This window comes from Sebastes fasciatus, chromosome 15 (genome assembly GCF_043250625.1).
Source record: "Sebastes fasciatus isolate fSebFas1 chromosome 15, fSebFas1.pri, whole genome shotgun sequence".
NCBI classification, from domain to species: Eukaryota; Metazoa; Chordata; class Actinopteri; order Perciformes; family Sebastidae; genus Sebastes; species Sebastes fasciatus.
The window spans coordinates 25,642,215-25,666,383 of NC_133809.1; the positions used below are offsets into that span (position 1 = coordinate 25,642,215).

Sequence of the window (24,169 nt, forward strand, 5' to 3'; positions counted from 1 at the left end):
TGTTTGAATGCACAAGGAATTTGTATTGTACACCCCATCATTAAAAATAATTAATAAGATTACATACATTTTTACCTAAGCCCACTCTATTCTTATACTGATGAATTGGTGTTAACGCGTTATCACGTTAACTTTGACAGCCCTAATTCTTGGATATGTTTCCTGTTGCGGTCTTACCCTTGTCCTATATGTGGAATGTGTTTTATGGTTGCGGCATGTGTGGAAGCCCAATCCAAATGTCCTAAAATGTGGGACAATAACATGAATCTTGAGTCTGGTTGGCACACTACACAGTCTACAGTACGTGTTCTTTGTGGAGTTGGAGAAGTCCTCAGTTTGTGGTGTGTTGTTGCTTTGGGTGCTATAAGGTCCTGGAACGAGAGCGGTGTCTGCATACTCGGCACTAAGTCGAGTGTTTTCTCAGTCTGTGTAGCGCTCCACCAAAGCTGTGCCTTGTCACTGATTCTGTCATTTTCGTGGACAGATCATAGTCGGAGGCCATTGTAGTCTAGGGAAAGTGATGGATTGCCCCATGTGGTTCAGGGAGCCAGTTGTTGCCAAAAGAGAAAAATGTTCTAATATCTAGAGCTCCTGTTCATGAGTTATCAGTGAGAGTGAGATTGTTCTGTTGAGTTTTGGTATCATCAGTTCTCTCCTGTGTATTAGATTACCTTTAGCTGAGTTAAAGATGGTAGCTTATAAGACACATTCTGAATTTCTACAGTGAATAAAAGATACTAGATAATGGGTTCCTCCCACAAGAAAATGTGAAGGTTTTTGACTCATAACTTTGCATGAACAATGTTAATCACAAATGTAAATCAACCTTACCTCTTCCACTCAATTTGATATTTTCCAATTTTATTTTAAGGCAAATTAAAATGATAAAATATTTTAGTGTTAAATAAGTTTTCTACAGTACATGATTATATGTGCGAGCAGCTCCCGCGTTTTTCCTTAATGTCACTCAGCGTCATTCGGAATTATTTTATCCAGCGGTTACTGTAATCATTCAAACCGTCTGCCTCACAGTCCTCCATTGGACAGTCTGAATGGTATGTTAGTATGTAATTTCAAACACAGCCCATGTTAATATTACTGATGTTTAGCAGTTAACACATATGATTGATGGCTTAGTTTAGCATGTTAGCACGCTAATCCATGTGCCAGTCCATCTGGTATACATGTCAGGATATTTCACTGGATATGTAAGAAGTTTGACCAGATGGTTGTGCTTCATAGGTCAGCCAATAAGATTAATTGTCTGGGGACCGTGATGAATGTCTTTACCAAATGACATGGTAATAATAGCTGTGGAGTAAAAAATAAACCTCATGGTGGCAGGAGAGGAAAAGTCAGCAGGATTAACCCTATGGGGACCAAGTCATGGCAACCTGACCAACCATTCAACTGTGCCAACCCTAGAGCCATGCCATTAGCATGGCTAAAAATGTTTAATTGAAATTAAAACAACAAAACAGGAAACTGTCCTACTTAAATTGCAATTTTAAGAAATTATTTTAATGAACTAAAAGAGACAAAACCTAAAGACTATAAGATACCATAACCTTAGGATTTAATCTGATCTAATAGTGTGGTTTCCCTTGCTAAAGATGTTATCCTTTGATTGATCATTTTAAAAAGAACTTCCCAGATAGATATTGATGCAATTTACATCCTATACATAACACTATTTTTAGGGGCAATTAAAGTTTCCTCAGCTTTATCTGTAAACTTTGAGGTCCATTTGAGGGGCCCTTTTGATCTAAAAAGTATAGCTTCTGTATCTTCAATATCTTAATCAAACACTAATAAAGCATAATCATCTGCACTATAAAAAAACCCTCACTAGAGCAGGCTGACTTTAAATCATTAATATACAGTAAAAAGAAAAGCAGACCCAAAACACTACTGTGGAACTTTAAACAGCAATTAGTTATTAATTATTTTTCCTTTCCTTCTTGGTCTTGTCATGTTATGCATGTGTACATGTACGTTTAATAAAACCCCCCCAAAAAACAACAATTGGCTAATTAATCTAGCGAATTTAATGAAAAGACAATAAATCTGCGGTGAGAACATTTTTAAAGATCCAAGCCTGATCTCCCAAACAAATCAAATTACCCTCCCTTTAGCAAAAGAAAAAAATCCATGTCTTAATGTGTCAGAGGTTAATCTCTGGATCGATGTCATTGTTGGCAGAGTCTTCAGTCTGCAGTGTAGTTCCATACAGACACTGAATAATGATCAAAATAAGTTGGAATCAAATTAATAGACAGTAAGTGATGCGTAATTTTCAACCCTGACAGTGTTATGATTGATGATGAGAAATTGAAAACTACATCTGCTGCCATATAATGTTATATTGTATTTATATTATATATCTATTCAGAAAGGCTTCAGGGGGCTTTTACAATCTGTACAGTATACAGCACCCTCTGTCCTTTAGAGTACGACCCTCACAGCGGATGAGGAAAAACCAGTGGGCAACCTCTGGGTCTGAAAAGTGAAGCCAATGCGGAAGTGCTTTAAATTGCATTCTTTCAAATGGCCATCAGGGGGCGACTCCTCTGGTTATTTATGGTCTCAATCGCTAGTTTCAAGTCTTCTTCAATACAGCATGATGTTCATTTAGTAGATTATGGTCCCATTTAGAGTCAAATAGACCATAAAGCAGGGGATGCTTTAGGGCGTGGCTACCTTGTGATTGACAGGTCATTACCAGCGTTGTCCGGTCTGGGAGTGGTCCGTGTTTTCGACTTACAACTTTAACCCTTTCACAGTATGTTTTCAGTTCGTTCAAGTTAATTGTAACATTTTGGCCTAAAAATGTCTTATTCAGCGGTTGGTTGTACTTAGCTCCACCCTCTCGTGTCGCTTCTGGTTGCAAAAAAACAGGATGGCGACAAACAAAAAGCAGAAATCGAAGCCTCAAATCCGTAGTCCACAAACCAAACCATACATGAAGGTAGGAGGAATTGTAGGGAGGGATGGGTGGAGGGAGTTGGATTAGGGGTAAGAGGGAAGATGGGGTTAGGGTAAAGGATGAGTGGGTGGGTTTGTAGGGGTGAGTTGTCTGTCCTCCAGCTCCAGAAGCTCTTCTTTGACTTATTTTTTTCTATTGTGAGCTCCTGAAAAGAGAAATGCAGCATATTTCATCTTACTTCCAGAAGTCATCTGTTGTTTGAATCAAAACGATGAGCTGAGGCAGCATACATGAAGCTGTATTGTTTTCCTCCATGAGGCGTTTGATGTCCTCCTTCCTCTCTGCCTCTTCATACTTCCAGATCTTTTCTTTGACCAACAGCATCTCCTCCAGCTCTCTTCTTTTTCCCCACTTCTGGTGCTCTCCTCTCCCAAACTCTCACAGAGTATAAACAGCTCCTTTTTGGACTGTTGTTTATCAGAGAGCTCCTTCTTGAAGCTCTCTTCTTTCTCTGTGAGCTCTTTCCGCTGGCTCTCATCTTTTTCAACCAGCTGCTTTTGGAGTTTCTCCTCAAGAGCGTCACGTCTCAGTTCTCTTTGTCTCAGAGCTGACTGTGGGCCAAGGTGTCCACGTGAGCGTTGATACGAGCTCGTCTTTTTCCATTGGCCCTGACGACCAGCTTGTCTCCTTCAGAGTGAGGAGCTCTTCAAGCTGGCTGGCTTTTCTCTGCCACATCTCTTCCATGCTCTTCACCCTTCATCGGGAGAGGCTCTCACCCTCCCACTTTCCTCTATCTGAGCGTGGAGGCTCTGTTGAAGAGAGATGATCTGCTCATCTCTCTTTTTTTTATTTCCTCCTCTGCCTTTGCACGCTCTGTATTGAGCTCCATCCATCAGGCGACTATGGCTGTATCATAGTATTCCACCAGAGCAGAGAGATGGAGGTGAAGAGAGCCGATGCCTTCTTCTCTCTGTCCAGTCTGCTATTTTACCCTCTGGAGGGCAAACTTTAACTCTCTGGTCTGTCTGCATGGTCCGTCTGTCACTTTTCCAGAACTCCCTCTCCTTCAGGACTAAAATCTTTGAAGCGGTCCTCAACTTTTCTTCCATATCTTTCCTCTCAGCCTCCATCTGTCTCGTGTTCTCCATCTCCCTGTTATAGCCCTGTGCAAAATCAAATGAATACATTTTCATATCAGAGTAGAAAATGTGTTTTTATTTGACAGTGACACCAAAAGGAACACTGTTAATGATACTGAGATAATATATTTACATATAAGTCTGAATAGAAACCCTACTTTAACCATTAAATAAATCCTTTATTTATTGTATTATAATTAGGGCTGTCAATCGATCAATAATACTCTTATCAACATGGGAGTGGGCAAATATGCTGCTTTATGCAAATGTCTGAATATATTTATTATTGGAAATCAATTAACAACACAAAACAATGACAGATATTGTCCAGAAACCCTCATAAGTACTGCATTTAACATAAAAAATATGCTCAAATCATAACATGGCAAACTGCAGCCCAACAGGCAACAACAGCTGTCAGTGTGTCAGTGTGCTGACTTGACTATGACTTGCCCCAAACTGTGATTATCATAAAGTGGGCATGTCTGTAAAGGGGAGACTCGTGGGTACCCATAGAACCCATTTTCATTCACATATCTTGAGGTCAGAGGTCAAGGAACCCCTTTTGAAAAATGTTTGCAAGTTTGGATTATTATTTAGCCTCCTTTGCAACAAGCTAGTATGTCAAGGTTGGTGCTGATGGATGATACCAGGATCTTCACTCTTGCTTTAAAACTAAGTCAGCTACAACCAAAAAATGTGTTAAAGAAATTAGTGGCATTGAAACAAACTGCGTTAACGCGTTATCGCATTAACTTTGACATCCCTAATTATAATACTTTATATTTGAGATATTTATCTGGTCAACCATTCACAGTTATTCAGTTACAGCGTTATCCCTTAATACTGGACCAATTTAAAAAACATATTGTCCCCATCAGTCACAAAAACATGAAAAAATAGGGTCCAGGTTGAAAAATACTGAAGTTACTCATATTTATGGCTACCTTATTGGTTATTATAGTGACTCATTACTCACTGAACGGCGCTTTTATTTGATTATTTGAGAAAGCAATTCTAAAAAGGGAGGGGAAAAAAATCACATACTGTGTTACATTATTGTTGCTAATAGTGTGATGGCTTATGTAAATGACTTGTATATGTTAATGGGGACACGGAAAGCAGCCTACACAGAGCTCCGGTGTAAACACAGGGATGCTTCTGAATTCAGCCTCTCTGCATGGTGACGTCTTTGTTGTCTGCTTTTTTTTTTAAAACTTGGATATAGTTTTTGGAATAATGAGCTGAAGGCAAAAGCTCAGACATACTGTATCACAGTGTGGTAAGTGCCATGTTGCACCATCAGCACTTTGTAGTGAGTGTGGAGCTGCTCCCTGGTGGGAGACAGATGATCTTAGCAAGACCATGAAGTCTGCTTTTTAACATGATGGAGAGCAGCGCTGGCACAGCCGGCACCCAAGGAATACAGTTTGCTATCGCTAGCAAAATACACCCTGGCAGCTGCACAAGCCTCGACATGCAGACATGTTTACAATACAGGGATAATCCTGCTGGGGTCTCTGTTCACCCTGTCAGGGCTTATGTGCAATAATGACCAGCTCACTGTACATAATCCTCCCTATTACACAATACTTTAGCAAAGTGAGCTGTGACGGTTTGACACAAAATATTGATTTAAAATTATTTTATTACGAGCACACTTCAAAGCTTCTTCCGCTTATTAGCAAGACCACTAAACATGAATGTAGTGCCTCTAACAGAATCACTAAAATCTAAACAAACACTGTATGTTGAGATGCTCGCAGCCTCTAATCCCGGGGTCTCGACCTCAAATTACCAGGGGGCCACTGGCCTACGGAGAAAAAAAATTAACTCCCGTGTTTCATCTTTCCCTCTCGTCTTCCTCATCCCCAGCATACTGATCTGCATGTTTAGCATAGTAATGCAGCTTGAGACTTTGTTTCCGGAGATCAGCAGCTTTCGTCTTGCATATTAGAACGGAAGCAGCAAAAAATCATCGTCCACCTATTTTAAAACGGCCTCTCTGGGGCCCCCGGCAGCCTGATGGTTAATGCACCATGTAACCCTGGTTCCATCCCAGGCGGGGACCTTTGTTCATTTCCTTCCCTCTGCCCATGTTTCCTGTCATTTCCTGTCAAATAATTAAATAATAAAAACGATTGACAGAAACCGTCTGTCTTACAGGTCAGCCTTTTTCTTAGGTGTAGAAAGGCATTGAGGTTGTATTCTCATAACTGTGGCCATGGAGACCATGGGTCATAGTACCTACGCACTCACCAGCCCCATTGTAGAGATTGAGGGAAACGCAACCTTGGCAAAACAAGGTTATGTTTCCCTGAAAATCATTTCACACCAGTGGGCAACTCCGGGTCTGAAAAGTGAAGCCAATGCAGAAGTGCCTTAAACTTGCATTCTCTCTATTAGCCAGCAGGGGGCGACTCCTCTGGTTGCAAAAAAAGTCTGATTGTATAGAAGTCTATGTGAAAATGATCCTACTTCTCACTTGACTTATTACCTCAGTAAACATTGTAAACATGAGTTTATGGTCTCAATCGCTAGTTTCAAGTCTTCATCAATACAGCATGATGTTCATTTAGTAAATTATGGTCCCATTTAGAGTCAAATAGACCATAAAGCAGGGTATGCTTTAGGGCGTGGCTACCTTGTGATTGACAGGTTGCGTTGTCCGGTCTGGGTGTTGTTTGTGTTTTCGTCTTTGAACTTTAACCCTTTCACGGTGTGTTTTCAGTTCATGAAAGTTAGTTATATCCGTTTTGGTCGCCTAAAAACATCTTACTCAACATTTGGTTGTACTTTGGTTTGGTTGCTCGGTTGTAGCTCCACTCTCTCGTGTAACTTCTGGTTACAAATACTTTAATTTAATTTTAATTTAATTTATTTGAAATAATTTTACCGATACCGATATTGATCATTTCTTAAAGTGGTATGTGATTTTTAATTTTTTTTTAAATAATGATAATTTATTGAAAAAACAAAAACAATTTTATATAACTTTATTTTACATTTTATTTGTTTATATTTTAGCCCTGTATTTTTATGACTTAGATTCTCATTTTGCTTTCATTTAAAAGAAGTAGAAGTGATGCAGCCACGTTTTGTTTATATCCATTTATAATAGAAATTTTTAAGGAATCGATACCAAATGAGTTGCTAGTGAGTATCGATGTATTGATGTATCGATACCACAGTATTGATCTGCCCATCCCAAACATTCGCCTGGAAGTTCACCAAAGTTCAACTCGACGCGATGCGAAGATGCTTACTGACCTGCCGCGTTTATGTCATGGTAACATAAGCCTACCACAAAAAGCAAACCGCGTTCTGGTAACACAGAGTTACTTGGTTTAATAACTGTAATATAATTACTAATATTAATATAATAATATTTGGGAAATTGTAATCCCTTACAGTACTCGTTACTGAGGAAAGTAATGCGTTATTGAGACATGCGTTACTGCCCAACACTGGTCATTTGCGCCCATGTGGTATACGCCCTAACCTCTTGGCTATCAGGTCGCCCCTCGCCAGTTTTTATGCTCTGATTTTGCAATCTTGCTAGAAAATGGAATGATTAGTCTGAAATAAAAAATCAAACAATGTAATTGTGTGTAGGATGTAACAATACATTCTAAAGTTGTGGGGAGCCTAATTGTTCTTGAGGGCCTGATCTTAGTATGAGACCCCTGCTGCTCTTATCTAATAATCACAAATTTGAACTTAAAGAATACATTAACAGTAGGCTGATTGATAATATTTGTATTGTCTGTAGTCTCGTGTTTTCAGAACCAAGGAATATCATCTTTTTGCCAATTAATTTGATGCATGTTATACGTTCATCAACCAAACTTGTTGTTGTTTTCACATCTATGATGCAAGTGTAGTGAGTGTTGGATACATAAAGTAAGGAAGTAGATAGAAACTGTATCCGTCTTCCTGCTGTCATCTGGAGAGTTGGTATTCAGGACTTGTTGTAAACTTGAGTTTAGCTTCTCTGTGTAGTTTCTCGCAAACATTATCAAAACATTGTGCTTTGCAGTAGTGAGACGGGCTTTCGGAGCTTCGGTATAATTTGCCCGTCTCTAGTCAGACTGAATGTCAGTGAACACCAGTCTGGCATATTTATAAGCATTGTTTTTCTCATGAATGTCCAAATAATCTCTTAAAGAAGCCAGTGTTCTCATCGATCCATGCTACTGCGTTTGTATTTGTAAAGTGAATCCATCACGGCACTATTCATTTAATATATTTTCTTTTATCATGTTTGTTCTGTCTGTTTAGTTGGATATATGTCTTTTCTAATACTGAATGTTTTTTCTTACCTTATTCCTGTAAGGGAAAGAGACAAAGGTAGTAAAACACATACTATTAAAAAGGAAAACTAAAGCCTCACAGTAATAAATCACATCTGCAGGGTAGCTAACATTCTCATAACCTTTTAATCTACCACATACAGCTAGCTAAAAACATGAAGATTGATATTACATTTAAAAACACCTTCTGAGTGAGAGTCTGATATTCAGACTCTGACTTCAACGCTGTAACACCAGGGGGCAGGAGGGCCAGAAGAAATAACAAAGGCTTCAGTGAATGAACGGTGTTGCCGTGATGGTTGTCTCTAAATTATCAAACGCAGCAGGCTGCTTTGCTTCTGCACTAGGCTGAGGGCATGAGGTCAATAGCTGAGGTTAATGGTAGTATGTAAAATCAGGAGGACTACAATTATTCTGATTAGAGTCAACTCACATTTCCTCCGTCCACACAAAATACAGTCTATAAGAAGTTTGCTCTTAATTATAATTTTTTGGCACAAGGGGATGGAAGTTGTCAAATAATACACTTTGGAAACGTCATAGTGTAAATGAGGCAATGTGAGGATGTCAGGGAGACTCAGACTATTGTTTCCTCTTAAAGGTTCTCTATAGAATTCAGAGCATATCTATTGCCTCCACACGGCTCTCAACATGGTGATGGCTGAGCTGGCGGCTAACGGTGCTAACAGCATGAACAGCAAACAGCGGCAACAGTGCTGACACAACAGTGTAAACAGTGTGAACCGGAGGTTGGGCGCTATGCTTCCACGACGATGCTGTCGGTTGGAATAGGGATGTCACGATACCAGAAATTTAGATTGCGTCCGAAATTCCTTACTAACATTCTAATTCGTACGCTAAAACAGTATGTGAGACTTTTAAGTATGTCCAGGAGGCCGGTGTTTATGTCCCCTGTGAAACCAGAAGTCAAAGTTGATTTAGTTGTCATAACTTCTGTACTTAATTACGGCATTTCTGGAGTTAGTAGGAAAAAGCACAAAAAATATGTTGTTGAAAGTCGTGCTGAGCGTCATGAAAAAAAAGGGAAATTGTGTACATGAATCAAATAGATTACATTTTGTGACTATTTCACTGTGATGGGTTGGCACGGATTACCATGGTTACGCGCCTCCAACCGGCAAGGAGGCTCTCAGGAAGTGACAACGTAGCTAAATTACTGCGCAATGCTTCCGAAAAGATACATACTACTGTTTATTCACTTGAAAGTCTGTTTAATGATAGTACACATATTTTAGTGCATAGTATGCAATTTCGGACGAAGCCATCGATAGTGAATTTACTGCGTCCCAAACACATTTTTTATCATCCTTGGGATGGCAGGATACCGTTAGTCTCAAGCCCTGACGATACCTATGGTACGGTAGAAAAACGAGTAGCGTGATATTGATAGAATTTTGGCATTGACTTGATACCGAAGAGCTAGCCATGAGCTAGCCAGTGGGGGATGCTGACATGCACCAACAGGCACTCGTGGCCGGCCCGGCTATGTAAACAAAGCACGGAGAAGCTAGACGAGTAGACTCTTGTCAGACTATTAAATAGGTGTTATCAGTTGCTATAAGCACCATAGATGTGGATCAGTAGGGGCCTACTACACCCAATAGTATGTTTTTATCATCTATTCACATGGTAGAGGGAGGGGAGGTGAGGGAGGTATAAAAGAGCACGACAGCAACCTGAAGTAATATAGATCATAGTAATTATGACAGGAGGAGAAGCGGAAGTCAGGCGCTGTAGTATAGGAGTACAGGAGACCAGGGTTCGCATCCTGTGTGAAACCAAGAAAGTGTAGTTGTCTTTATGTTCACAAACCTCACTTGTGTTTCACTTTAACTTTTGAAACGTAGTTATTTTATCTTTTTCCCTAAACTTAACCAAGTGGTTTTGTTGTCTAAACCTAAAGAAGCCTTTTTGTTTGTGTTGAAAATGTAACATTTCATTCAGTTTTACATGTTAGAACGTGTTGCTTTTAAGTTTTGCTTTCACTTTTACAACGTAGCAGGCGTGCTATGTTAATACTGTGAATATCAAATTTAGCACCTTTAAAAGAGTTTTGTGTGGAGACTGATGGATCTCAACAATAAACTGAAACTTTATTGATCTTAAATGACACTCTGCTAAACTGTGAGGTTTACTATAACAAAGGGCTCATAATACCAGTAGTTTAAATAGCTGGTGCACAGAAGACTCATTGTTTTAATGAGCCCCACCTCTGGAATCCATTACTGCCAGCTTTTACCAATACCACTTTGTGTCAACAATCGTTTGTGCTGCCAATAACTTTTAAAGCTGCTGCCGTCAAACAGGAACATCTAAAGTAATGGAGACATGGCAAATAAAGATTTGATCTGGCATTTTACAGCCCTAGAATTTACAGCACAGCTATTACATTTCAGTTTTAAGATGAAGAACATTACTAATGTTGCAGTTAGGATGTAACATTAAACAAGCTGCTCTGTCTGTGGTAGATTGTGTTTTTAAAAATGTAATCACCGAATCATAATGTCCTTTTTCAATTAATCTAATTAACTTGGCCCCAATCCAAAAGAGTTAAGACAAATGCAAAACAGTTATTATATAGTAATTTATTAATTTTGGCGAATGTCTTCTGCAGGGCAATTTACAGCTTTTACCAGAGCCATAGTACAATACATTATAATTACAACATTTACAGGTGCAGTTCAGTTTGTCTTTTTACATCAAGCAGTGGAGATGAGCTCTGAGGGGGTGACACAGAATGTATGCATTTAACACAAGTACCGGCGACAAAGCAAAAATACTTTCCAATATTTAACTTGCTAATTGATTTTGGCCTACAGGAATGCATTTGTCTTAATCAGTCACCGAGCGCCATGACACGCACACGACAGCTCGCCGTCGCTTCACAGTCAAGCAAAAGCATAAAAAAATGGACACACGTCGTCGTCATTCTCCGAAATATCAACACTGCCACGCTTGTGGTGCTGTCCGATAGATACACCGCACGTAACTGTCCTTTTAAACTGAAAAAAGCAGACTTTAAACACAGACAAGTGGCAACACCATGTGTGTGAAAATGTACGTAATGAGACTCAAACCGGTCTCGGCTTTCATTCACACGTGGAGCAAAAAGCAGTTTGTATTCAAACTTCACACTCAGACTCATTTGTATTCCACAACAGTCATCCTACAATAGAAAAGATAAAATATGCAAATTTAAGAATGTGGAGTTCTGTGAGATGACAATTTGAAGGTTAAGATTGATTCAGCAATATCCACTGTGTTTCTATATCCAGACAAAAAGGAGGGGAAAGAAACTGATTTTTTTTTTTTTTTTAAACAAGAAATGAATTGATAAAAGGTTACTGAAAAAGCCATAAGAAAAGAAAAGCCTCAACTTCACTGTCACAAAGCACTCTTTCAACAGAATGGAGCTGCGAACAAAAGGGAGTCCGCAGAGCAGTGATTTCAATAGTACCAGGGGCGGCGGCTTCTTACAAATCTTCAGCGAGAGTAAAAAGTCAAACTCTTAAATGTTGCTGATGGTGGCTCGTCTGTAATCCGTTTTATTCTTCTGTCAAATAATCTCCCCGACCTGCGTCGCTGCTCTATTTATCCATCTACTCCACTTTAAAGGCCACGACTCATTTCCTGTATCAGTATAATGACAAACCATTCATGATTTTTAGGGTTAATCATTTTTTGGGGTTGTTCAATCTCACCTCTCTCTCCTTTTTTCTTATAACCATATTACTAAAAACAAATTGCTGCAGCGTAAAAAAAACTAAAGTGAAAACCAGTTGATGTAAAAATGTTTGGATCTGAAGAAGCATGTTCATGAATAATTTATAGAGCCACTTCCAAATAATAAATAAACAAATGAATAAATTAACAAGCAGGCAAGCAAACATCAACAAACACATTTTTCCCCAGTATTTTTTTCCCCCAGTATAAATGTCTCTGGTAATCCAGTGTCCAATTCTGTGATATTCTTGAAAAATAGTCTGATACAAGTTATTCACCACGCTGTTGTTTTCCAAAAGGATGTGGATAAGGAACAGTGTCAGGGCTCTGCAGTAGAACGGACACGTGTGGCTTGCGGCTGTAGTCAACTTCGCAGTTGCTACAGTCAAAACTGGTCACCAAAGTTTGTGCCTGAACGTCTTTTAAGTTTGGCAAAATATAGAGATTTGCAAACGTCCTCGCTCCTGGTCGCTACCAGATGGAAAGTTGTCCTCATGTGCCGTAAACTCTCCGTTTGATTCTTTCTCAGTACTCTCACTCACTCACTTACGATCCCTCCAGCATTGAAAAAATACATTATTTTTAAACTCTTACAGTACTCCAAAGCTTTTTTTTAGTTCTCTGATGTGCTTTAGCATCCATTGGGGGATTTTAACACACCACCAGGGTTCTCATGGGAAAAGCCTGATGGACTCATCCAGCGAGAACTGGAGGAAGAAAACCAAAATGGTGGGACGGTAGGGGCGCTGTAAAACGGTCTCTGTCCTGACACAGTGTTTCCTGCTATGTGTCCTGAACACACAGTCTCCAAAGATGGGGGCCTGACAAAAAAAAGACCAGCGTTAACAGGCATTTGGGGCTAAAGCACAGTGGCGTTGTGGCCCTCCATCCTGGGCAGCCTCGGGTCCTGTACTGTCCCCATGGTGACTAGCAGTGGACGGCTGTCCTCGGGCATACCCGACCGACCCAGGGACACCGAGGTGGGAATGGAGGCCCCCCTCTGGTGGGCTGCTGAGGGGGGCATGGAGATGCCCTGCTGTGGTTGAGGGGGTGGAGGAGCTGGGTTGGGGTTACCGTGGGCGACCTCCAGCGGCAGGCCCTGGTCCTGGTAGCCGTAGCCGATGTTCCCGCAGGGGAATCGTCTCAGTCTGTAGAGGGGAACTGGGGGCAAGGCGGCTGAATCTAAAAGCAGAGGCGACTGAACAGCAGGAGGTGGTGGTGGGGGTAGCAGAGGTCTGCAGAGACCCTGCTGCTGCTGCTGATGGTGCAGCAGCTGGAGTTGGTGCTGCTGTTGGAGCTGATGCTGCTGTTGGAGCTGATGCTGCTGCTGGAGCTGATGCTGGAACTGCTTGTGCTGGTGCTGGAGACCCAGCGCCCCCGCCACCTCAGCCACAGTCCGGCCCACGTGCTCCTGCCCCTCGCCAGGCACCCTGCCGCCGTTCCCTCCTGCTCCCCCCACCCCTACCTGCCTCTGCTGCTGCTGCTGCTGCTGTTGTTGTTGCTGCTGCTGCTGCTGCTGCTGCTTCCTCTGCTGCAGGAACCACGAGCCGTACGTCGGGTTCCAGAGACTGGTGCTCCTCCCGTTGTGGCCCTCCTTCTCTGGCGCGTGGCCCTGGGTGAACGCCAGGTTGATGTGGCCCCCGTCGGGGCCGGGCTGGGTGGCGACGTGAGGTCCCTTGGCAGTGAGCGTAGAGGCGGCTGTGGAGGTGACTGTGTTAGTGGTCGTCATGGCAATGGAGGTCTGCGTGTGAGGCTGCTGGTGCTGGTGGAGGTACGGCTGGGGCTGGGCCGCCGTCTGTGCTTTGGCCTCCGACGCTGTGCTCGTCTCCCCGGTGTGCTCCACACCTCTCCGGCTGTCCTCTGTAGGATAGGACGGGGGCGGCTGCGGCACCTCCCCATCAGGCACCTGGGCATTCACCAGCACGGTTGGAGCTGAGGGGTCGTCAGGGTGCACAGGTACACGCTCCTCCTCTTCGGGGATGGGTCCGTACTCTACAGGCAGGGGCATGGTCACCACATCAGGGTCCTAACATGGGGTAGAAAAGATCACAGTTGGATTTTTCACTGTTAACAGTCATTCATGTAAGTGATTAGATCAAATTTGCGATTTGAAAATGCGTCTTTAAAATTGCAAGAGCCACACATTAAAAATCATTTATAATTAAAGCTGCAAGTATGGGGTGAGAAACTTAGTCAGCTGTAGCTAATTAAATAAATTCTGTGAGTTATAGTGGTGTAGTATACTATACTTGTCTGAATAATATTCTTCTTTATGCCTATATCTGTTGTATTTACGCTTGATGAAAGATGGTTTCCTCGAGTAAGAACCACCACTCTGTATAATTTTAATGATTGAAAAGAAAATGTATTAATATTGACAAATTTAATCTCACTGTGGAAGTCATTATTATATAGAAAAATATAGTGTAATAAAAGGTCAAATATACCATTTATGTAATATATTACACAATTTGAGGAATTTTTTTTTTTTTTTTTCAGAAAACAAAATTTAGTACTTAAAAGTGTTTGACTTAAGGCGTTTACACACCGGGGGCTTTTTTTGTAAAAGGTAAGAACGGAAGGAGTGGAACTGGTCTGCGCTGCCTTTTTCAAGGTTTTTCAAGGAGTAATACAATTTGCCGTCCTGGTTTGGAATACTGAGCCTCCGTGCTGTTGTTTCATAAATATAGATACAACTCAACCCGTTCCGCACAACGTGATTGGTTGATGCCTTTATTTTCGGTGCGAAAGCTCAGAAAATCCTTCCCGAAAAAAGTATGTTGCTGCACAATATTCATGTTCTGTGTGAAAGTATTCATGACAAAAACAACTGCAACAAAACAACAAGCCATCATTTTATCTGATTCTTTTCATGCAGAAATAAGTTTTGATTATACTTACTACAAACTCATCATGTGCTATCCTTTATAAACAACCAATAGAGGCTTGGAGTTTAAGTTATAGAACATAATCACGATTGAAATCGAGCAATATGGTGCATTTAGGTATTTTCCTCAAATCACTCCAGCCCTAATTCATGTTAGCGTTGCAGCAGAATCCCACAGTGTGCTGTTTAGTTACCTGTAAGCAGTAGTCAATCCTCTCCAGGATAGTTGAGAAGTTGGGCCTGTCTTCAGGCTGGTGCTGCCAACTCTGAGTCATTATACGGTACCTAAACATACACATGAAACGGGTAGACACACACAAGCTGAGTAAATACTCAATGAACACATTTTCTGCCACTCCATGCAGATGTAGAGAGTACAAAAAAGAAAACAGAGGCTGACCAGCACCATCTCACCCGCTGATATAACAAATGCCGCATTGATCTATTTTGACAAAATATTCCTAATAGTTGTCTCCCACCGGTTTGTGCGATTGTGTTAAACGGGCGACGCAGAGAAGAGGAGAAACGAACAGAAGTTAAATCCTGAGATACGGCTTTAATTGATGAGATGATTCCAACTGTAGCTGCCGCTTTTCAGTAATCGGTGTGTCCTGTTGTGAGACTGTTTCACAACTTCAAAATAATAGAAACACCACAGGGCCATGCTTATTTTTATTTTTTTCAAAGACACATTTACAAGGAACATGCAAGGCAGGTTGCGAGATCATATGAGGACTAATCTGCAAAGCTGCAGTAACAGGTGTGAAGCTGTGAAAACGCGTGCGTGTGCATCTGCGCATATATGTTTTGTAATAGAGTTGGCATGAGAGGCGGCATCTGAAAAGTGAGAGAAAAATACAGTGTGATATGGAAATAGTTTTTAAGCTCTCTATCAGCTTCCCATGACTTCTTCCAAATTGGGCGGCAAACATGAAAGAAAACTGTTAATGTGGTTTCCATATTGAGAGCAATGAGAACCATCTCCCATAACATTTTCTGACGCCTTCTAGGTCACAACCCGTTTACGTGTCAATATCAGCCAATCACCAGAGCCTTTCATGTCTGCCTCTATGTGTGTGTGTGTGTGTGTGTGTGTGTGTGTGTGTGTGTGTGTGCATCATGTGCAACTGAGCATCCTTCTGTCTTGTTTAAGTTATGGAGAAGCTTAATTAGGCCCCATGGGATCACATTTTTCTCGTGGTTGTGTGTGAAGCATATGAATGCATTCCTCGTTTGGATCTGCACTTACACTGGCCCGGGGCAGTTTTTAGGCGGGTCCATTCTGCCACCGTTGGTTACAAACTCCAACACTTCCTGGTTACTGCGACTCGGATATGGCATGTAGCCCAACGAGAAGATCTCCCACAGCAGAACCCCAAAGGACCTGCGAGATGATGTGAGGACGGATTAGTTAGAGGGGAGAGGAAGACGGGAGGGTGAGACTAAGGACAATCAAGTCATAAATCGTAAGCATCTTCAGAGCCGAAGCTGTAAAGGATGAGAGCAGAGGACAAGAACGAGATGGAGACGAGACAAGGAATTAAAAAAAACAACATATGGCTCAGGATCAAAGGCGTTGAAGGACGGAGGAAGGGAAAAAAACAAAGGATGGGAAGGTTGGGACGGCAGACGTCTGAGTGTAAAATATAGCAGGTGAAATCACAGTGAGGGATGTTAAACAGGGATTCTCACCACGTGTCTGTTTTAGATGTGAAGATGCCCTCCATGAAGGCTTCAGGTGGCATCCACTTCACTGGCAGCATGGCACGCCCTCCCTTCCTGTAATAACTCGCCCTATACATGCAAACACAAACACAGATTTTGAATAGTAAAATGCTTGATGGCTAATGATTAAAGTTAACGCGATAATAAAGCAAATTCGTTTTAACACCACAAATTTCTTTAACGCATTAACTCAACTTGGGTTTCTGGACAATATCTGTCATTGTTTTGTGTTGATAATTGATTTCCAATAATAAATATAAACGTGCATAAAGCAGCATATCTGTCCACTCATGTTAAAAAGAGTATTAAATACTTGACAGATCTCCCTTTAAGGTACATTTTGAACAGTTAAAAATGTGTGATTAATTTGTAATTTAATCATGATTAACTATGGACAATCATGCAATTAATCACAATTCAATATTTTGCTCCTAATGGTATTTGCAAGATTTCGACGTACCCGAACAAACAACCAGTCAAAGCCGAGCTGTCTCTGGGCAGCTGTCAATCACTGCTCGCGAAACTTGCAAACTCTGATCAAATATGATTCAGTATTCTGTTACTGTAATGCCTATTTCCAACCACAACTTTTTTCAGAAACATCGTGTAGTTTACTGTTCAGCTGTAAAATGAGAAAGTTTGTGACCCGACCGCCATGTTGAAAACTGTCGAGCCAAAACCAAGCATTATCTGTCTCATGCACTCTGCATTACTCTGTTGCGTTGTTAATTGATTTCTAGTCATATAAGTATAATATATACTGTACATACATTTGCATAAAGCAAGCATGTTTGCCCACTAATAAGAGTATTAAATACTTGACAAATCTCCCTTTAAGATACATTTTGAACAGATACAAAATGTGTGATTAATTTGCGATCAATCTCAATAAACTATGGACACTCATGCGATTGACAGCCTTACTAATAATATTAATATTTGTTTGCACAGTAATAATTAAAAAAGGGAACAATTGTGAAATGAAAACCAGCATTTGCAGTTTGCAGCACCGTCACCATGGCAACACCACTGCCCTCAAAAGCAGAGGGTGAAAAAAAAAAAAGAAGAAAAAAAAATCTAACATCCAGCAATTAATTCACGGTTTGTCAGTGGCTGTATCGGCACTCTGATCGGATCGCTTTTTCAGCCTCCCAACACGTTGGTGTGAGAGACCCTCTGAGAACTCCTTTATCTGCGCAGAGAGAGAAGAGGGAGATTTTTGGCCAGGCCGAGCCTCGCCTGAGCCATTTTTAATGCCGTTTTGCGCTTGGCGTTGGTCGAGAAATTATCTGATGTGTGCTCTATCTGATTGTTTGTGCTGATGGAGGTCATCTCGCACTGCTCAAGGCACACGGACAGACATGAACTGCTCGGCTGAAAAAAATGGACACACGTCAAGATCCGAGTTAAGCGGTGTCAGCTGTGTTTGGCTGGGAAAAACAGCATCATTTGGCATTGTTTGCTGTTGCAGAGTAAATCTTTTCGCCCGGAGTGATTTTATCATTGAAATGACACTAGTCCACCTAAGCAGTTGTTTGTAAACATGGCAAGTGCTTCATAATGAATTGGACTATATAATAACATATAGACGCAGTTTGTGACTGGAAAATAGGGCTGCAGATTATTTTGATCAATATTGATATCACGATTATTTATAGATTAGGGACAAAATATTTTTATTGCAATTTCACATTTAATTTAACAGCACTGCTACATTCCAACCGTCAAACATTCTAAATGTTTTTCTTTCACTTTGTTATTGTGATCTATAGTGGTTATTTGCATAAAACCACTTAATTCAAATGATTAGGAAATAAATTAGAAAGTTAAACATGTTTCTCTCTCTAATATCTATTATTTTATTGCTGTGAAAACATCTCCTTCAAACAACTGGATTTATTCAAGTTTCTAGCCAAAAACTACATTATACAAGATTACATTTGAACGTATCATGATAGCGTTATAACTGTGATTACTCGCAGCATCATGGGAATGAATTACAATACATAATTGCACGGCTTTGTTGCATACTCAATTCTGATTGGTCAATCACGGCGTTCTACGGTGTGTTATTTCTTTATAGCAGACGGTTGCTATGGGTGCAGTTCTGATGTTGGCCTCTGGTGGACCGTTTTTGTGTCAAATTAGAGATTTTTTAAGTAAGTAGCCGTGTAATAAGCAGGATAATGCACAGCTAGCTGGTCATTGTTGTAATATAACGTTGCTATGGGCGCAGTTCTGATGTCGGACTCTGGCGGACCGTTTTTGTGTCAAATTATTGATTGCTTAAGTAAGTATGGGTGTTTGTTTGTTGGTTTGTTTGTTTGTCCGTTAGCAAGATTACTCCAAAAGACCATGTTGGATTTAAATGAAATCTTTTTGGACGGGTGGGGTGTAGCACAATGAACAATCCATTCGATTTCGGTGGCGATCCGGATCATGATCCGGATTCAGGAATATTTTTAAGGATTCCGATCAGCCTGAGCATTAAGACCACAGGGTATAACACATGCGCAGTGTAAACTGATGACGCGTTGAAGACGCGTGACCCCGCCTTCTTCCTTCTGAGAGCAGAGCAATACGTGTGTGGATGTGTGTGTGGAAGCTGCTGGCCGTCTGCGGTGAGAAAGAAAAAAGCGGTATATGACGAGATGAGAGACAACGTAGTGTAACGCTATACAGACATAACAAGGCTGCTGAATGAGAGAGGCATCCGCCGATACGTTACACGGAAACACACCGTGTTAATAATAAGCCGACCTCCTCACGTAACCGCCAGCTGTGAGCTGTGATCTGTTTTTAAAGTCACGCGTTGACGGAGGTCTGCGCTCTCCGAGTGCAATTCTAGTTCCAAATGTTTTTAAGGTTGTTCCTCCACTGCTCAATTTTAACTTACCGTTTTGACAAATTGCTAGCTTTATGTCTTCTTCACTCACGCTAAAGAACTTCCCTTGCCGACGACATGTTGTGTATGTGAGATGTTACTGACTGTGCCGCTGTGTGACCGGCAAATACTCGGATATATGAGACTGCTGAAAACCGTCCGCCTTCTATCGGCTGCTGATTGTCAGTGCATCTCTAGCTGTTAGTTTATGCAGCAGAGTTTTCTATGAGCGGAGCACACATTTTAAAAGTAAATATCGCAGTTGATCATGTCCATGTATTAATTAATTAATATTCGATTAATTGCGCAGCCCTACTGGAATGGTTGCCAGTTCAAATCCCTTTGGGCCTTTTGGGAAAGTAAAGAAGTAGCAGTAACAGTCTCTTTCTCTTCGCCTTCAAAAACTCGACTGGAAGTAAGTGAAACACCCAACCGCTCTGCTGGAGCTGCACATGGCTGCACAGGAATAAGGACTGTAATTACAGTGGGCAGCTCCCAGGTGTGAACGTGAAGCAGGATGAGAAAAGAGCATTATGCTCAGTTGGCTTTCCCTGGACGAGTACAAGCTAAAACCAAAAACAAAAAAAATACGAAAAAGAAAAGAACGGAAAACACATCAAAAGCAGGGTGGCAAAGAATAAAACAGCCTGGATAAAAAAATGGGACAACAAGCAAAAAAAAAAAAAGAAAAAGATTGTGGTTTTAGAAGCCTGAGCTCCTCAGATACGGCATCCAAAGCCTATGGGCTTGGGCTGCATGACCCATCACATTTTGTCTTTAGTTTAGGAGGATTTCAAGCTGATTTCAAGCTGCTCACCTGGGGCACTAATGTATGAACTACCGTTAAAAGCCAGAGCCGTAAAAGTAAGCTGTAAAATTGAATCCAAAAAGCAACTAGTGCCAAGAAGCTAAAACAGATGTAGCCAAGCCTCATTCGAAGACCAAAAAAAAGCTTAATTTTACTGTTTGCTACTTGCTTAAACCATCTTTTTTGTGCGATATTTACTATAATGGAAATTAAGAGGATAAGAAACAACTGCATTTTGCACAGTATCGACTCGAGGCAAATATCAAGAGCCAGCACTAATCATCATTTGGTTTAACTCGTAGCTACAGCTGTGTGGCTTCAGGGGAGCAGTAAGCAGAGATGAATATAGATGATATGCTGTCAAGATAGTATGGCTAAAAGGGAAATATATATTTAGCAAAGTATTGGCATAAGAAGTTAGCCTCAAAGAAAATTACACATATTCAATGAAGCAGAGAAAACAATCACTAGTTGAGCGTTTGCTTGACAGATTAGCTCTGAACCGCCGCAGGGCAGTTGCACAGTTTCCGCCTTAACCTATCACTTAGAATAACACGATCATTTCAGTGATGGGGAATCAGTATTCTCCTCCTTTTTCAGGCCTACAATAACAGGATTGTATCCTGCCACCATCTTGTTGCGCCATTACCATTATCCTTCTAATGTTCCCGTCTATCCCAATAATGAAAATAGTGAGTGGAAGTGGACTGTCCTCAAAAGCTGCGATTAGATCAAACAGCTGTGGCTCTTAGTGGATCTTGCTTTTGTTGCTGTGAAAAGGCTGAATTCAGTGATGAGGAGTTTACAAAAGCCAGACTGCCACAATCTCCTAAATTTAGACTTGCATAGCCAGACGTATCTCCACAGCGCAGTGTCAGCGCTAAAGAAAGGTCTGGCTCCACACATCATCACTCTAGTACAAGGGGGAAAAAAACGTTCTGGGTTGTTTGTGTTTCTTTAAAGCTGCAGTTGGTAACTTTGAGCAAATATGATATGAAGAGACTGTTAATGCTATTCTCCTTTACGCTCTCAAAAAGCCCAAAGGGATTTGAACTGGCAACCCTTCCAGTAGGGCTGCACAATTAATTGAATATTAATCGCGATTTTGGCTTCCCACAATTGAAGCAGCAGTTGGTAGAAATGTAGCAAATATGATTAAAAAAAGTTATTTTTATAAAATGGTTACTATATCCTGACAGAAAAAAATCATATCCCTCTGCCTCCTCTTAATGCTCCTAATGCCATTTGGTTCAAGGTTCTTTATTGTCATAAATTATATCAATTCCAGCAAAGCGGTCATTGGTAATAAAAACCTTTGGCCTCAGGTTCCTTCAACCATGCTAATAAAATATTTATATATAAAGGAGAAATCACACAAGTAAATGCAAAAGCAGAATGATAATCGAAGGTATAAAATAGGACAGTTAAAATAAATAAAAACATAAGTAAATATAAAATAGTAATGTAAATGTAATTGTTTTGTTGAAGACAGTATGTCAGATGGGAAATCTGAATATAAGCAGTGCTAAAAATATATATACAGAGGTGTAGACAGGAATGTAGTATGTATAGAGAAATAATAAATATGTATATAACACAGAGGTGTAACAGTTTGTAAAACAATATGTAAAGTATATAAAGGTAATAATAAATTTGGAAGATTTCATCGCGCCCAAACAAAAACATCAAGAGCCGAGGAGTCTCTACAGCAGCTGTCAATCACTGCTCACGAAACTCGCAAACTCCGATCAAATGGTCAAACTAGGCAGCGCTGATCAAATATGAATCAATATTCTGTTACTGTAATGCCTATTCCTCTCCGCAGATGTTTTCAGAAACATCGTGTAGTGTACTGTTTAGCTGTAAAATGAGAAAGTTTGTGACCCGGCAGCCGTGTTGAAAACAGTCGAGCCAAAACCAAGCGTTATCTGTCTCAGGCACTACTGTCAGGATATAGTGACCGTTTCATAAAAATAACTTTTTATCACATTTGCTCAAAGTTACTGACTTCAGTTTTAAACCAATCACAATCGTCTTGGGCGGCGCTAAGCCCAGGATGTAGCGACGTTGGCCTTGCAAAATAGATAGTGGAAGGGGAGAAGAATGCAGCGTGAGATACGCTGCCAATGGCTGACTCATACCCACAGTCTACATCCGGTGAGTCAGAATACCTTTTCTGACCTGTGCAAGTGAAACACATCTTTAAAAAAAAAAACATCACATAAAACTTTTGTACATTGCTATTCAGTCCGTTATCTGCCCATTAGAAAATGCTGGAATATTTTGAAAAGATTGAGGGATGGTAAAATGTAGAGGATTAGACTGATAATCCCCCTATCAGTGGATCGACCTCTTTTTTATTTTTTTTAACCGTGGGGTTTATGGACATATTTACGACTACTGCCAACACCACAAACACAGACTGAAAGCTCAGCTGCAGATTAGGAAGGCTTAACATACAGTCCCAGGAAATCTATAGCACAAATAGAGGTGTTTTATATGTGTGTGCTTTTTCTTGTGCGAGCAAATCAGTGTGCTAAAGGGGAGCTAGAAGATAGAGAAGCATTAAAGGCAAAAACAAACAGTAAGAGACAGAACAGACTGTGTTGAATGGAGAGTGAGCTAGAAGAACATGCACCTGTGAGGACACAATATGGAGCCTAGTACTTGTGTCTGTTCATTGAATGGAATGTCTTTGTTCTACCTTTACACTGTGTGTGTGTGTGTGTGTGTGCACCAGGCTGACATTAACTCCCTGAGACTCGCCACAGACTTTACCGTCTTTCAGAGGCTGCAGCAGGTTCAGTTTTTAGAGCTAGAGCGAAGGTCCAGATATCATATGAAACTAAAAAACCCAAGGAATCCATTTGTAACAATCCTACCATGCTAGCTTTATTAGCGTTAGTGTTAGTGTCATTTAGGCAAGGAGGCCAAATAACGCTCCAAAAATAGGCTAAATTTAGGCGAGGAAAAACTGGCATGGCCATTTTCAAAGGGGTCCCTTGACCTCTGACCTCAAGATATGTGAATGAAAATGGGTTCTATGGGTACCCACGAGTCTCCCATTTACAGACATGCCCACTTTATGATAATCACATGCAGTTTGGGGCAAAAACCATGTAATTCTTTGATTGCAGTATAAATGTGTTATTTTCGCCTATTCTAAAAATGGTGTGTTTCAATATTTCTGCATACTGGGGTCCCTAAACAGTCTTGGAATTGTATAAATTGGGTATCACTGTAAAGCTGAGACTGTTGTGAAACCAATGAGCCCAATTGTATTCATATGTGATGATGTTAATCCCCATAGTAGCCATTTTATTGTACAGTATTGAGAATTATTTTTTTTAAACTTGACCTCACTGTATAAACTGACCTGTGGTGACTAGGAGAATCACAGCCTCATGAACTAGCCACAAACTAGAGACCTAGGGCATTCAGAGGATGGACAGCTTTCCTAGCTAGATTAACAATAAAGGGGTTTCTGAGCAGTTTCCAGAACAGAAGAGCTCTCTATCCAATCGCCAAAAATGCTATTCTTGCAGAAATCTCAAAATGTCAAAGATTTTAATACCAAATCACAGCATGGCTTTTTCTATGGTCTCGGTGTTTTAATGTGGTATTGTGGAGGGATTTTTGATCATTTGTATCACCTCTCGAGAGGTAAAAAAATGGTTAAATTTAGCACCAAATCTGTGTAACAAATGGTATCAAGCCCAAAATTGCTGCAACAACTTATGAGT

The 24,169-nt window shown here is 40.7% G+C and overlaps 1 protein-coding gene across 3 annotated transcripts in view; it reads right to left on the bottom strand.

Moving 5' to 3' along the window:
* Positions 1 to 10,969: 10,969 nt before the first annotated feature.
* alk (ALK receptor tyrosine kinase) overlaps positions 10,970 to 24,169 on the bottom strand; it is a 484,391-nt gene continuing 471,191 nt past the window's right edge. For all 3 annotated transcript variants that reach the window (XM_074661350.1, XM_074661348.1, XM_074661351.1), the window contains exons 26-29: positions 16,702 to 16,803; positions 16,259 to 16,393; positions 15,204 to 15,294; positions 10,970 to 14,148 (exon numbers count right to left, since the gene is read on the bottom strand). In XM_074661350.1, coding sequence (XP_074517451.1) covers positions 12,982 to 14,148; positions 15,204 to 15,294; positions 16,259 to 16,393; positions 16,702 to 16,803 — 1,495 coding nt within the window. In that variant the 3' untranslated portion in view covers positions 10,970 to 12,981. The remainder of the gene's footprint in view (positions 14,149 to 15,203; positions 15,295 to 16,258; positions 16,394 to 16,701; positions 16,804 to 24,169) is intronic.